The sequence below is a fragment of the Antrostomus carolinensis genome, unplaced genomic scaffold, assembly GCF_000700745.2.
Source record: "Antrostomus carolinensis isolate BGI_N321 unplaced genomic scaffold, ASM70074v2 scaffold37210, whole genome shotgun sequence".
Classification (NCBI taxonomy): Eukaryota; Metazoa; Chordata; class Aves; order Caprimulgiformes; family Caprimulgidae; genus Antrostomus; species Antrostomus carolinensis.
In genome coordinates, this window is record NW_010288342.1 from 262 (window position 1) to 16,068 (window position 15,807).

Genomic DNA, 15,807 nt, shown 5'->3' on the forward strand with positions numbered 1-15,807 from the left:
TGGAATATTTGTGATAGCTGGAGTTTTTATAAACATACAGAAAAGACATGGTCTTAACGGGCTCTGCGTGGCTCAGTTCATTCCCCTCTGCATCAGTTACACGTGGAAAATACAAATTCTAGTGTTCACACTTGAAAAACAGCCCATTTTCCCAACATTTTCCTGCCACCTTAGCCAACAAACACTACGCCTGTTGGATGCGGTGCTCCATGACTAATTACATTTTCTGTGTGTTTAAAGGTTAAAATAATTTAAAATGTCAAATCTTTTCCTCTTTTCAATGGACAAAAATAATAAACCTGACCTCAGTTGGGGTCAGAAGGAGCTGTCTCTCCTCAGAAGGGCAGAGGAGAGGGAGCTCTGTTCTCCTCAGGCACAGTCCAGAGCAGGAGCTGCAGTTCACAGAACCTGTGAGTGGGCTCTGGGGCTGATTTGTATTTTTCTCTGATTTCCTTTCTTACCTACTTTCTCTTACTACTTTTATTTGGCCATTAGGAAAAGCAGCTCTCAGACAGGGACTGGGAAACGCTCCTCCCGCTTCAGCCCATCTCTGCCGTTAGGAAGAATATTTTCCTGCTAATCATTTTTTAATAGAGATATATATATATATATATATATGTATGTATGGGTTTAGCTTCTCATTCCCTTCTATTTTTCCCAGGTACAACTTGTTTGATCGCACTGTTGTCAGATAAAGAACTCACAGTGGCCAACGTCGGTGACTCGCGAGGAGTCTTGTGTGACAAGGACGGCAACGCCATCCCCTTGTCACACGATCACAAGCCCTACCAGCTGAAAGAAAGGAAGAGGATTAAAAGAGCTGGTGAGTTGTAACATTTATTTTTTTGCTTTGGATTGAAGGTTCATCTTTTTCGTCTCTGCTCTGTCAATAACACAGACTTTTCCCCTGAGATGGACTGAAAAGGACCAGACTGAGGCATCAGCGTATAAAATCTCCCGTTATTAACACAGCACTTTTCAGTGGGATGTCGTGGTGCAGACAGAGAAGTGGAAGCAGCCTGACCTGTCCCTTAATGAGCCAATGTTGGAGGAAGAAGAGCAGCCTTCATCTTCAACAGCCAGTTGACCATCCTGACCAGTTCCCTTGTGATCTCTGCAGGAAGCAGAGTAATAAACAGGAGCAGCAGCATTACAGGCTGCTTCACACCACACCGCATCAGCAGCCTTTATGTGAGGGGCTGGGGCTGAAGCTGAGGGAGGTTTCGTTCCCAAAATCAGCAGAATATGGATCTGATTCATCAAAGATATTTTTTTGGTCCCATTTAGTGACTGCTGATGAGCACAAATATATAAACTGTAGCAGGAGTAAAGGGAAAGACTATAAAACCCAGAAACCTTTCTGCAGTAAATCTTTCCAGCTCTCATCACTTGTCAGTTTAGCGACCTCCCTCCTGGGCTAGAAGTTACATTTGGATCATCAAGTTTAATAGTCACTTCTCCATGAATTCCTCAAAGTCTCTTTTGAACCATTTCTGGTTTGGCTCCCACAGCAGCAGCAGCAGCAGCAAATTATTTGATGAAGGAAAAGAAGTTGCTGTTGTTTGTGTTAAACCTACCGACGAGCGCTGCCTCCAGAGACGCGTCGCCTCGCTGCCTCCGAGTCTTCATCTGTAAAGTGCAAATAACAAGGTTTTTTTTTCTCTGAGTGTAAAACATTTTTAAAACCTACAGGTTATCAATACGCTCACACCAGCAGAAACGGAGGGGTGAGAGCAGTGGGGATCCTTCCTGCTGCCAGACAGAGAGCTGAGGTCGTATACATTTCCCAAATAGGAAGAAAAAAATATACAGATGCTGAAGGAACAGGAAAATCTTGGTCTCACTTTGCGTCAACTCTGCATTTTGGGGGACATATCAATAAAATCTGGAGATTTTGCTGTCAAATTGCTTCCCTCCAAGGGCCTCCAGGCAATTGTCCACTTAGCAAAGGCCTTCACTTAGGAGAAGAAAATAATTTGATTATTTTGTTTGTCTAGAAGTGAGGCTTTATAACACAGCAACACGTGAAATTATCCTGGGTTTGTGCAGGAATTTCCAACTTGGGGAGGAATTATTTGAATGGACAGGTAAATGTGACAACTTTCTGCAGCTCAACAAGAAATATTCTCGCTAGCCCGGTGACTTAATGAATTAACTTCTCCATTACCTGTCGCCTCGCTGTATTATCATGACTGATACGGCCTCACCATGCTGTTAAAAACATACAATTCAGTTTATAATACTGCCAGAAACTTCTACATTTTGGAACATCCCTTCTTTACCTCCAGTAAATGTAAAATTAAAGTGTCCAAACTGAATTAACAAGCCTGCGTTGCTCCTGTGACAGAAGTACCTGCCTTTTTTCCAGCAGCTAGATACTTTCTTGTCATGCAGAACTGAAAAAATGCAACAACAACCACATTTATATTTCAGTTTTCCAGCTCTACATTGCCCCATCAATGCCCAGTGCCCTATAGGCAGCTATAAAATGACCTCCCGTGTGCTTGAGTAGGATTAGATTTCATTTAAAAGTGAAATCCATACAGCCACGCTTGAGAAAATACCCTTCAAACCTCAGTCTGATACAAATCAGTTGGAGGCAGCTTGAAAAGAGCAGCTAAGAGAAAAGCCTGACTTGCCCAGTGTGTTTCAGCGGCGATTGTGTTGACACTGGGATGACAGGACTAAAAACTCATCCATCATTTCTGGCTGCCGTGGTGGATGCCAAGGAGACTCGCTGCTGCTGCTGCTGCTGCTGCCAGCGGTCAGTGGATGGGGAATGAACTCAGTCCCTCTCTTTCCCCAGCTCCCAGCAACTGTGTACAAAGTCTTAAGTCAACCCACAGCCTGAGAACAGGTTTCCATTTGTCAGTCCGACGGGACTGGAGCAGCTCTCGCGCTGAAGCCACCGCTCAGGTTTCTCGTGGGAGTTCCTGCAGTGCAGCGAGAGGTCTCTGGTGCCCAAGCTCATGGCCAAATGCCAGGAGGAAAGGCAGCAGCTCAGGGAACAGGGCAGAGCTCTCCATTTCGAGCTGAGATGTCAAATCCTGTGCAATGCCCCGCTCCACAGCGTGGCTGTGCGGTTAACAGCGCCGGTTCCAGGCTCTGGGCCAAGAGGGACGGTTGTTTTCAGAGCAGGCTGGATGATGCACGCTCGCGAGCGCTGCGGTGCTGCTGAGCTCACAGCTGAATGAGTGCAGGGTCACGCTGCTCTGATCCATTCCCGTGGGATAAGGGAATGTCCTGTGACACAGGGATGGATGCTGGTTTCCCTGGGAAACACGAGGAATCTCCTCCTGAGCAGGAGCTGGAGCGATGTTTGTAGTATCAGTGTAAGTCAGTGGCCTTGAAACAACCGTGGGTTTGGCTTGTGAGGAAACACTCAGTCGCAGAGCCACAAGGTGACAGTCACTGGTAGAAATTTAACTCATTCACCTTGAACATAATCCTCTGAGATTTGTGTGGTTGCCAAAAAGCTTCTATTTCTTTAATGGCTTTTCTCCTCCAGTGACAGCCAAGTGCTGCAGAGTGTTTGCTTTTCCAGGAGCATTTTGATGTATTCTGGATGGACGGCTTTCTGCAAGAAAACATGGGAAGTGCCAACAGAGCCTTCAGCAAAGCACAGGAATTCCACTTGTTCCAGGTGCCACCTGAGAATGGCACCGAGAAGTCACTTTGTACGTGTAAGCATGACCTGCAAAGGCTGGAGGAAGCCCAGTGAGATGGCAGCAGCTATCTCCTCTGCGAGTACGACAGGCACTGCTGTCCCTAACTGTGTGTAAAATGTCTGCTCAAAACTGCCTCTTCTTAATTGCATTTTCTTTGATTACACTCCAGTTCTAATTGCTTACGAATAAACCCTGGGCTGGTGAGTAGGGGGCTGCGTAACATTCAACTGAGGCACCTCAAAACCTCCAGCAGCAGCTGGACAAGGTTCCTTTGATGACATATCTAAGGAAGAGTTGCAGTAGGGTCACCAGTCCTTCCTCTTTTTCACTATGGAAGAAAACATCTTCATAATGGAGACTCCCTAGAAGTATCCATGAAAACACCCAGCTAAAAAGTTCCATTCCTACTGGTTTGACCACAGATCATGTTGCAAGCTTTAAACAACAATGAATCATGAAATGAAATGTAGCTTCACCTGAAAGCAGAAGGAATTTACAGATGAGATCAGCCAATGGGGAATGGAAATGTTATCCTCAGACGTAGGTGACTGACAAATAACGCACGGGCTGAAGCACAGAGCTGAAACCATCCTGATAACTACCAAGAACAAAGACATTTCTAAGAGCAGCGAAGCAGACAGCTTGTGGATAGAAACAACAACAGTTCACCTGATATTGTTATGCATTTTAATGTTCCACGCTTGCAAATTATTTGTCCTCAGCCGAGTTTTCATTCATGTTCAGACAGGACTTTGCTATGAAACGGTGCAGCCAGCGGCACAGGGATTGGAGGTGCCTCAGTTTTACTCATTGACCTTGACCATGGTGTAGTTCCCTCCCGGGTACACTCAGCCTGTGTAACAGCCAAGGTGCTGTGTCAGAGTCATTGATTCCGGTGTAAAAAGTATCTCACTATTAGCAACTTGTAAATAATGTATTTTCAACTAGAAGTAGCCTTCACCGGGTTACGGTAAAATCAATCGGTCAGACCCCACGCTGCGTTTTTCTGAGTTGAAGTCAAATTTCATGACTGGTTTGTTTACAACAGTTTTTTTTTCATCCAGTCTGACAGAAGAGCCTAGAAATGTTTTTGCACTTGCTTCTTTGCTTTATGTCTTAAAAGTGAGATGTGAGTCCTGCCACGGGGTGTTTTCAGTGTTGCTGCCCTCATAGATCTTCTGAGATGGGGAAGACACGAACTACACAGGAAAAGGGGGGGTTTATTAACACAAGAATAGAAAGATTTGCTTTCACTGTTTCTGCTTTTACTTTGCCACAAGGCTTTCTGAACAGTCAGGGGTGTGGGACAGGAATCCCTGTGTGTCTCTCTGGGGGAGAGGAGAGCATGAAGCTGCTTGGTTTGAAAGCAGAGCCACTCCCGACTTCTCTGCTCCAGCTGTTTCAACAGCACCAAGCAGCCACAATCCAGCTCCTCCCTTCAGCGCTCCGAGATTTACTCAAGGCATCTCCTGCTTTTTGAGGGCTCTAACATCTGTACACCTCAGGATACTGCAGGATGAATTGGGGGGTTTTTTTGGGGGGGGGTGGGTCTGGTAGGAAGCTAGAGAAAAGGTTTAAACTTTCCGAAGAACTGCTTTTAAGTGTTGGTGTTTCTCTCCAGGTGGTTTTATCAGCTTCAACGGCTCCTGGCGCGTGCAGGGGATCCTGGCCATGTCCCGCTCGTTAGGAGATTACCCTCTGAAGAACCTCAACGTTGTCATTCCCGACCCTGATATTCTTACCTTTGACCTGGACAAACTACAGCCAGAGTTTATGATCTTGGCGTCGGATGGTCTGTGGGATGCGTTCAGCAACGAGGAAGCTGTCAGATTCATCAAGGAACGCTTGGATGAACCGCACTTTGGTGCCAAGAGTATAGTTCTACAGTCCTTTTACAGAGGGTGCCCTGATAATATAACAGTGATGGTGGTGAAGTTCAGGAATAGCAGCAAAACAGAAGAACAGTAATTATACCGGGGGGGGCTCTCTGCCTCGCTCAGAACTGAAACCAAACTCGTACATTTTAAACGTAGTAGAAAGCTCTAGGAAATACCTTTAGGATTCGACACAAAAGGAACAGATCCCTCTGGTCTTTGTTCTTTGCTTAACAAAAGGAGCAATACAACAAATAACATCCCCAGTGACGATAAGAATTAAGTTTGTTCACATCTACCTGTCTCCCGTGACCTTGCTGCTCCTTAGAAACTAACTGTAATCCTCCAGCACAGAATTGTCTTTCCAAATCCTCTGTGGACTTTTCCTTTGCTGCCTTTACCTCTCATTTCTAATAGTCCAGAGGTTCATTCAGAGGCAGGGGCAGGGCAGGGCTGCCGCTTTACTTAGCAAGTGATGGGAGTGACGCCGCGTTTCACTCGTCGGTGTGACTCTTCAGAGCGATGCTCTGGTGTTTCTCATCTCTTTTTCTTTTTTAATCTGCAGGGATAAGGTTGTAGAGGAAAAGGATTGTGATTATTGGCCTGTTGTTGATACGAAGGAGGAAGAGGAGCTGACTCTTAGCCCGCTACCACAGAACTGGCTCTCTCGCTTTGTTTAACCTTCCCCCCCAAAATAAATCCCCGCCAAGCATGTGATTAGGTAGAGTTACTGCATTACCTGAGGCCACATGTTTATTCCGTCTGTGCATTACTCTCCTGACTTCTCAAACTCTCATTTCTTCGATGCCATATTGTAATCAAACCAACTAATGTTAAACTTCAGCAAAATACGAGGTCTGACACCTTCTATATCACAACCAGCTCTGTTCTGCTAGAAGAATGTCTGTCGTTCACCGAGACTCACCCTGACGGTAGTTTTTTTGGCATGGACTTTTCATAGGCATGTAAAGAAAGTAATGATGTAAGATAAAATTAATGATGTTAGTGGCTGTTTGGAAAACTAATCAAAACGGGGCGTTCCTTAGAGCTACCCAGATGGAAGTCAAGCTGATTAAAAGACTTCCTGGTACCACTGCAGATTAATTGGTAGTGTTAATGCAGGGGAAGACCACTATAGAACTGGGTTTTGGTATGATGTATAAATGCCAGGCAGCATCATTGCACTGTAGAGATGAAAGCTTGTGTTAAATCTAGATAAAAAATACCTTTAGATCTAACTTTCAGTATTTAATTGTCTTTTGGAATCTGTGACTGCTGTAAGTTTAAACAATGACAGTGTGAGTTTGCTCTACACCTGGTAACTTCACCGGCTGGTTCAGGGTGACAGGGCAGCGCGTGTTCGAGGAGCAGAGCCAGGGGTTAGTATTTTGGATGCCTTCCTTACCCATATTGTGTCTTATAATAATAATCCTGGGGATTCCCTTCCCTGCAAAACGTGGTCATGGATGATCTGCTGAAGTCGTTTGTCTTCAAGGTGATGGACATTGTCAGGATGTGGGTCCTGAGGTGAAGCAAGGATGTAATACATTAACTAAATTTGTTTCTTGGGTAAAGATACAATATTAGTTAGTTTACAAGTCACCTTTTTCTCATCACTCACCTGTAGTCCTCTCTGGGCAAGTGGCTCACTGGTCCCTGCCACGCCACGATGTGCTGTGGTTGTGCTGAGCAGGTGTGATGCTTCTCAAGACAAAAATGAAAGATCACCAGTTCTGCTCGCTGCTCCAGAAGGAATCCCCATCTTAGTCTTTTCATTTTTGTTCCTAGGTTATCTCTTTCCCAACAAACTTCCCTCTTTTAGTTTGTTTGGAGATAATCACAGCTCTTAATTGGATCTGCTGCTATCACCAGTGCTATTTGAATCGTACACGTGTCCTTCAGCAGCCTCTTCTCATCCCAGACGCTGGGCAGAGCCCCTTGACTTGAGGAACAAAGTGAAAAGCAGAAGTATGGAAGTGTCCAGCATCCCCTGAAACCAGCAGGCACCCAGCCTGTGCTGGTCCTTCCCTGGAGGATGGAAGGTTTCAGATGTTTTAAATCTCTTGAGCAGTGCATTCAGTGAATTTAACTTTGCAGTGAAATTGAGCAGCTAACGGGAAATGTTAATAATTGCAGGAGTGCTTCGGTTACTTTAGTTTCAAAAGGTATTGGAGGTCAGAACACTGTGAAATGAAAACCTGGTGTGATATTTTCATGGGAGTGCTTAATCATGTCCTCAGAATGCTACAGCAGCAGTACTGAAACTCTGCTCCAGGCAGAGCTCGTGGTGCATGGAGAGTTCGCCTTTCCTTTCTCCTTCACAGGTGATGTGTCCGTGGTCCTGGCTTTTCTCTGTAGGACACTGCCTGGGTGTTTGTCAAAACAGCTGCCCAGGGAAAAGGAGAATTAGAACCAGCAGCCACAAACTCTAAAGCAGAGGGACGCTGGTATCGCAGAGACATCACTGCTATTCCTTCACAGGCATTTGAGAAGTTGGTACTGGAACAATGGTCAGCTCTGAACACACCATTGTAGACAAACCCCACTTGAGCAAAAAGCTCAGAGCTGGTGCTGAGCTCCCGCCGCTCACGTTCTGCAGGTCAGTGAGTGTTGCTGAGGGATGCCCAGCCTTCTCCTCAGCACAGCTCGCTGGCTGGTTGCTCCAGCCCTCGAGATAGACAGGAAAATGAGGTGGCAGGAATCAAAGGTGCTCACAGGCTAGTAAGCCACGCTCACAGGATTTCGGAAAACACCTGGTGCAGCGCAGCACAGATCTGGTTTTCCTGAAGCAGCCGTGAGGGTGGCTCGCTCTGAAGTAAGCCACGCTCACAGGATTTCGGAAAACACCTGGTGCAGCGCAGCACAGATCTGGTTTGCAGACTTGTTGGGGTATTTATTCCAGGATTCATTTATTCTGTCACTCACAGGCCCATCCAGTTACCAAATCACCCCTAGTTCAACCCTCCAGTGTCTGCAGTTGCAATAGTTGTTTAGCACCTTCCATTTCCTCTGCAACACTCCCACCTTTGTAGTAGCTCTTTCCTGGCCAAAGACATTCATGCCAATGATCTCTGGTTAAGGTTGTTGACTTTTGGGTTGTTTTTTTTTTACTTTAAAAGAGTAGTTACAGCTACTTTAGGTTTAAAGATGAAGGACTGATAAGAGATGAGAGGCTTTGTGCAGTCTTCCACATCCATGAGCAGTGCCTACCAATGCTCCCTGCTAGAAGTCTTCTAAGTCTTTAATCCAGATTGAGACATCTTTAATGTTCTAGTCACGCTGATTTGTGCCAAACTCTGTCGTGATGACAAGATTAATATTAATTCATATTGTTTATGCAACCTAAATGATTTAGGGTCTGACCCTCCACTGCCTTAATAATGTATCCTACATCTGGAAGGAGTTTCCAGACACTGTAGCCAGAAATATCCCCAGGGCTGCGTTCCTGCCAGGCCACCTCTCCAAAGAAGGGAGATGGATGTTGGTTCAAGTGTCCCGCACACATCTGAGAGCTCCCTCTTGCCTTATGTGTTCATGGAAGTGTTCTGTTGCTTAAGCCTGAGTAGCTCCATTAGTGAGAGGTGTTCAGCAAGAGCATCACGTGGCAGAAAGGAGTCCCCATCCCTGGAGGGAGTGAAGAGTCGTGTAGACATAGTGCTGAGGGACATGGGTTAGTCAGGGACTTGTCAGTGTGAGGTTAATGAGCTTAGAAGGTCTTTTCCAATCCAGGCCATTCTGGGATTCTGTGTGAAAACTGATGTATTAAGTTGTTTCCACAGAGCATCTTTCATACACTCCAGTATGAAAAAATGTACCTTGTAATCAGTCATCTGATCCAGTACTTAAAAGACTTTGGGCTCTTCCAGCACTGTTACAAGCTAGCAGTTTCACTCACGTCATATATTTTAAAGATACCACCATTTAGCTTTTCATTCTGATTATAAACCACCATTTAGTTTATTATTCTGCTTCTCTACCAGCAGGTTTTGAAGACAGGCTGTTGATCGGTACAGCACCAGGGCTGCTCCTGGCAGAGGGATGAGGATGCCAGGTGCGGGTACCAGCCCCGGTTAGGCGGGCCCACAGCTCCGTCTAGCGGCAAGCCTGGCCTGGCCAGGGTAACCCAGCACTGCTCCTTCAAGTTCATCCTTCCTCTCTTAGAGTGTCTGTGATTTGAAGTCCCCTTTTGCAGGAGTTCCCTAGGAGGTGAATGCAAACCCCTTCTCTCAGGTGGAATTTTACAGCAGTGCTGGACGGGTCCATCCCCAGGCACAGCGAAGAAACACACTGGGACAGGCTGCCCAGGGAGGGTGTGGAGTCTCCTTCTCTGGAGACATTCAAACCCCGCCTGGACGCCTTCCTGTGTGATCTCATTTAGGTTCCTGCTCTGGCAGGGGGGTTGGACTGGATGATCTTTCGAGGTCCCTTCCAATCCCCGACATTCTGTGATTCTGTAGAAGCATGTTCAGCTCCCCACAGCTCTGCCAGCTCACCCCGCACACCGAGGGGTGTCTTCACATTCTAAATGCTCCAAACGTTTGGCAAGGGTGCGGCGTCCGCAGGGAGCCCAGAACTCATCACTGGTCTCCGGAGTGGCAGGAGATATCATTTTGTGTCATATAAAATGTAGGACGTTGCTTTTGTTGTGACATCCAGCAGTGGATGGTCTGGGCGTATTGATCCTGTCTCTCACGGGGGAGGAGGGATGGTCACAGGTGATGTTGTGAGGAGTGCGTCAGCGCTGTCGTCTTAAAATGTCTAAAAATACAAAATTTGAAACGAATGAGCCTGTTTTAATGAACTGAATGTTCAGATAAATATAAATAAATGTCATCTAACATCATGTATCTTCTACTGACTTGGAAACATAAGGTCAGTGCCAAAACTACTGCTGATGTTATGACAGTATTACACAATTTACACAAGGTAAAATTAAAAATAAAATAAAGTTGTGAAGATTTTAGAACACAGAAGTCAGTACTAAAGCATCAGCTTGAACTAACGGTGTTTGCTACATAAACACTAACGCTGCATCTTGAAAATGAAGGGAGTTTTGTTCAGCTGCCTTTCAGAATATATAACATCCTCGCTTTAAATAATATTGATCTATTGCTAATGTAGCCGAGACTTAGTGTGACAGAGAAACATTTAGTACGTGATTATACTGAAGGGAAAAAAAACAAAACACATCACCAGCCTTTCATTTTCTGAAGTAGGTTTTTAGGCCTCCATCATCCTAAAACCTGTTTAAAATTCAGAATGTTCTGCAGAAGTTTGGTAACTGTATAGGCCAGAGCTGCTGCCCCTCCGTGTTGTCAAGATATTTATAAATTATCTTGCTAAACCTGAGGACTCATTAAGTTAACACTGTGTTGAAGTTTAAATCACTTTGGTTTCTATAGCACTGACTATATAAGGCTTAGGTGAGCAGCTGGTTTACATCTAGTTTTCCTGTGGGTAACTTAGATTTCTAGGTACCAGTTGTCTCTAGAGACTCACATCAGGAGCAACTCTTGAGTAAAGTTTTTAAATCCACTTTGATGAGCAGGTCACCTCCTGTGTCTGCTCTGCTCAGTCTTAAGGAAGTGAATTAGTTGAGCAAGAGGGAAATAAAACACTTTTTTCTGCATTTAAATGGCCAAACTTATATTTCTTTGAGCCTGTGGAGAGGCATCAGCACTTCTAGGAACACGGATGCTCAGAAATCTACTTCAACCTGTATTCCACCAAGTTAATTAAATTAATAATCATAAAGTTGTAGCATTTTAGAGATCTAAATGCAGGACTGTCAAACACTGATCTCTGGGAATCCCTACGCTGAATGCAGAGGAGTGAGAGCTACGGAGATGAAATTACTTTATCCACACTTGCTTTAACCTTGGTAATGACCAGAGTCATGGAGTCAGGTCCCTGCCTGGTGTCACCACTCGTGCCACCACGCAAGCTGGCTCCACGCAGAGCGAGGTCCTGTCCCTCTGCAGACGCACTGTCCCTTGGCTACGGCTGTTCTTGGTGAGAGGAGACTCTCAGACCAGAACTGCCAAAATCCATCCGTCATTTTTCAATTTTTTCCTTCTGGTTAGAAAAATGTAATTACATTAAAAACATGATTCATTTGGAAGAAGTTCTCTGGAGCTAGTTGCATTCTGTGCTCCACGCTGGGCTTTGGTGCATCGTTCCTCTGTGCATAAGCCAGGTGTGAAACCTACGCTGTGGTTAGCGACGCTGGATTTACAAGTAAAGTCAATTTTATATTATAAAGTTCAAACCCATCTGCCTTTAACACAGCAAATGGTAACAATCACATAACTGTTAATGACAAGATAACATGAGCAAGGTCTGGAAAAGGAACTTTCAAACCCAAACTGTGTGAGTGTTACACGGAGCGGCTGTAAAACCGCCTCTGCCCAGTGGATTTGCAGAAGCGCTGCCAGAAACGGTGGAGACAGGCTCGTTATGAAAATAAACCTCACGTCTGGAACCCCACCAGGGCAGGTCAGAGCTTTATTAACCAGAGTCCCACACGACACAGGAGATAACGGGACGGCAGCGTTTAAGCAATCCATCTCGGGTAACGACAGCTTCCATGTAGTACCTCGGCTGTGTCAGTGTAGATAAGAACCTCTTCAGGCTTGTTTGGAACATTTCTTCACTCAGAGCCAGGAGTGGTTTTTGAAGATTTTTATCTTTATTGCAAGCTCAGGGGAGACTGCACTTTACTCCTAGGTGGAGGACCACCGTGGGCAAGGTGTTATGGAGAGGAGTAGCTAGGACACGGGCTGAGCTCCATCCCAGTCAGATAAAAAACCAAACCAAACCAACTAATTTGGATTAATATGGCCTGGAAAATTCACATGCTGTGAAGCAACTGTCAGATGGTGAGAGGTAAACAGAGCTGAGATATAGAAATCATCTCAAGAGAGGCCACTTGGGGTAAATTTGGGGGTTTTTTAAGTCCTGATTTTATAGAAGGAAAACTAAGACCCAAAGTCCCGTCGCGGCAGAATCACCTAACAGCATTTCAGAGAAAACTGGGGCCCACCACTGACTTTCTAACCCTGAGGACATTTAGTTAATACTGTGTTGAAGTTTAAATCACTTTTATTTATATAGCACTGACTATCTTAGTCCTGTGAAAGAAAGTGGCTTTGTGATTTTTAGAAACCCAATATAGAAATGGGAGGCAGGGTGTGTTTTCTTTCACAATTTTCGTTTTCTTTTACAATTTTTATGTTTCTTAAGATGTGGACTCAACTCCAGATGAACAAAAACCCACCATCAAACCCAACCACCTGCTTTAGCTTCGTTTTAACTTTGTTTTCTTTCCTTCCTACCCAGAGTACTTTTATTTGGATATTTATAGCTTAACACAAAACACACAGTAACGGCATTAAAACCCGACAAGCTGAATTTAACAGAGACTGCAGGAAGTTTTACATCTCTCTCCCTACCACCTCTATCTTAGACACACTATAAAGTACTCAATAAATGACCAGAATGGTACATGCTACTCAAAAAAAAAATAGAGACAAATTAAAATTTGAAAAAGAAAAAGCAAAGCTCTGCCTCCCAACTTCCTTCAGCACACCCAACATAACGGACAGGAATTCACTGTCACGGCCTTTGGTTAAGCTCCAATCAGTTTGAGAAGGTTCCATTATTTATTGTGTGTCCACACACTCATGAGTTACTTACAATGAACTTGAAAAGCTTTGGTAGTAACTAGAAAATATAAGACAAAACTTAAGAAAATATTCCAAACCTGATTAATACTGACCTGATCATAGAGAATAACGCCCCTAAATTTGCAGCACATCTTATTTCACGAGTGATTTTGAACTCGTTTGTTCTAGAACACACAAAACTGAAGCATTTTGACTTTTTAACTCTTCTGAAAGGACCTGATCATAGAGAATAACGTCCCTAAATTTGCAGCACATCCTATTTCATGGGTGATTTTAACTCATTCTAGAACACACAAAACAGTGAAGCATTTTGACTTTTTAACTCTTCTGAAATAACTTACAGGTGACACAGGCTTGAAATTTTACACTGTAAACCCATTTGCTTCCCACCCAGCAGCAGCTTCCAGACCAACGGGTTATCATCAGGCTTCTCAAGTCAGAAAGCCCCCCCAGCTTTCCTATCAAAAATCACGAGGGTTTGGAATTCTGAGTTCGTACACCTTTCTGAACCACTTGGCTCCTAGGATTTGGGAAAACCTTAGCCTGGGGTTTAGGCTTCATTTTAGTACAATATTTAGGCAGATGCAATAAAATTTGGGCTTACCACTGACTTAAATGCTTCTATTAGTGCACAATCTTAAGGCTTTTTTTACCTCTTGCACAGCTGCTCACACTAGAAACTTCCTGATACTCGCTTTAAGCAGAAACAATAGCTTAGTTACCAATTTTTATGGTCTTTTAAGCAATAATAAGGTCAGACTCAAATACAAACCAGATCTGGAAGTGAGTTTTTTTAAAAAAGCCAAACAAGAGGAGCAGGAATATTTTACATTTGACATTTCTTCCAGAACTGATGTCACTTCACATTACAATAAACAGATCACTGTGTATAAACCCACATCTGTGAAAGCAAAAGCCTTTTAATCGATGATCAGCGTTATCATTCTGGGGCACAAATATAAAAAATACCTTGTGTGGTGACAGTTGGATTGTTCCTGCAGTCCTGCCCAGCCATTTCTCTGTGACACTCGTTTCTGATTCTCTCAGCAGGAGCACTGGCTGCTTTCTCTATCCACTTTCTGAAGATTGCATAGTCTTTCCTAATTACCTTTTTTTTTTTAAGGAAAAAAAAGCAATACAAACTGTGCTGTAGTATCAGTGTTCTTGTGACAAATAATTTATTTCTAAACATTTAACATGGCAGACATAAAAAAACTGAGATTTTTTTTTGTTTGTTTGTTATTGGGGGTTTTTTTAAGATGTATAAACTATCAAAGAACAAGTTAAACATTTCTCACAGAGCTCTCAGGATCTGGCCACAGGATAACAATCAAATAACAGATCCTAAAACCATAGGAACAGCTGTAGATTTACCTCTGTTTCTAGAAATACAATAGCATTCTTCCCTCAAGTTATGCAATACTGTGTCTTTAGCTATTTAGTTTAACAAAAAAAAATCTATTTTTTAAAAACTCTGACCTTCATAACATACATTCTTAGCACACTGACATCCAAAATACCTGTCTAGAGAGTATTCTCCCCAAACCCTCATTTTTATAGCTAAAAAAAAAATAACACAGCCTAGAATTCCATCATCAAACCACGTGCAGTTGTTGAAAAGACAGCAAAATTCAATCCTGACCATCATCACAACTTGAAAAAATAAAACAAACCTGGTGAAACCTCAAACTTGGTACTAGAGGTTTCTACACCTCTTCTAATTTGTCTCTAAGAGACGATGTGAAAGACAGCCAACTGTAAATACATCAGGACATGGTAGCTGTAGTACAACCGAGGTGGCAGTGCTCTGTCATTCCAGATGTACAGGATGTAACTATCGTATCCTCGCTGTGTAGTGGGTGTGTCAAGGGTAATTATCTTCATGCAATTGCAAATTCTGTATTCTTGTCTATTAGAAGTGTAAACTACTGAGAACTTGGCCTTGCTGATATGAATAAAGTGATTAAAATACCCGTCTTTACAGATAGAGTTGAGTTTGTCTTCTTTAACAAATACTAATCTTTAGAATTTCTCATTTTTTTTTTCCATTTTAAAATTGGAAAAAAACCAAAACAATTTTAGAAACAGATATAAAGTCACAATATAAATGCAGCTGTTTTAATCTTCCCTGCGTGTGTCTCAGGACACATCAGTACGCGCACATACCTGTGATATCTGTGGGGTTTGATTATCCTGCTGTATTAGAGACGTCTAGTAACTACACCACACATGATCTCTAGTGCATCTCACCCTCTGCTAGGCTGTGACCATCCTCAAAAACACCAAAGCAATTCTATTTTATAGAATATAAATATATATATATAGATATACCCCAGATATACACAAACAACATGCATCCCATTTTCAGAATTTCCCAGCTTTGGCAGAGCCCACAAGGTCCACAGGCTGATGCTCTCAGAAGGACTATGGAGGTGATGGGGTTAAATAAGAAGGTGTAACACTCTCAGGATTACAGATGTGATATGTTGAAAGAAGAAGGGTTTTGGGCAGAAAATAAATGGCAAAGGATGATGCAGTGGCAAAAATGATTAAAAATAAATCAGGTGGGAATCAACCTGG

At 43.6% G+C, this 15,807-nt stretch overlaps 1 protein-coding gene across 1 annotated transcript; it reads left to right on the forward strand.

The window, feature by feature from the left end:
* Positions 1 to 661: 661 nt before the first annotated feature.
* PPM1L (protein phosphatase, Mg2+/Mn2+ dependent 1L) lies at positions 662 to 5,636 on the forward strand (the record flags this gene model as incomplete). The annotated part of the gene is made up of 2 exons (XM_010166400.1): positions 662 to 823; positions 5,290 to 5,636. Coding segments are annotated over 2 exons (509 nt in total), but the record flags the coding sequence as incomplete, so codon positions are not given.
* Positions 5,637 to 15,807: the final 10,171 nt, after the last annotated feature.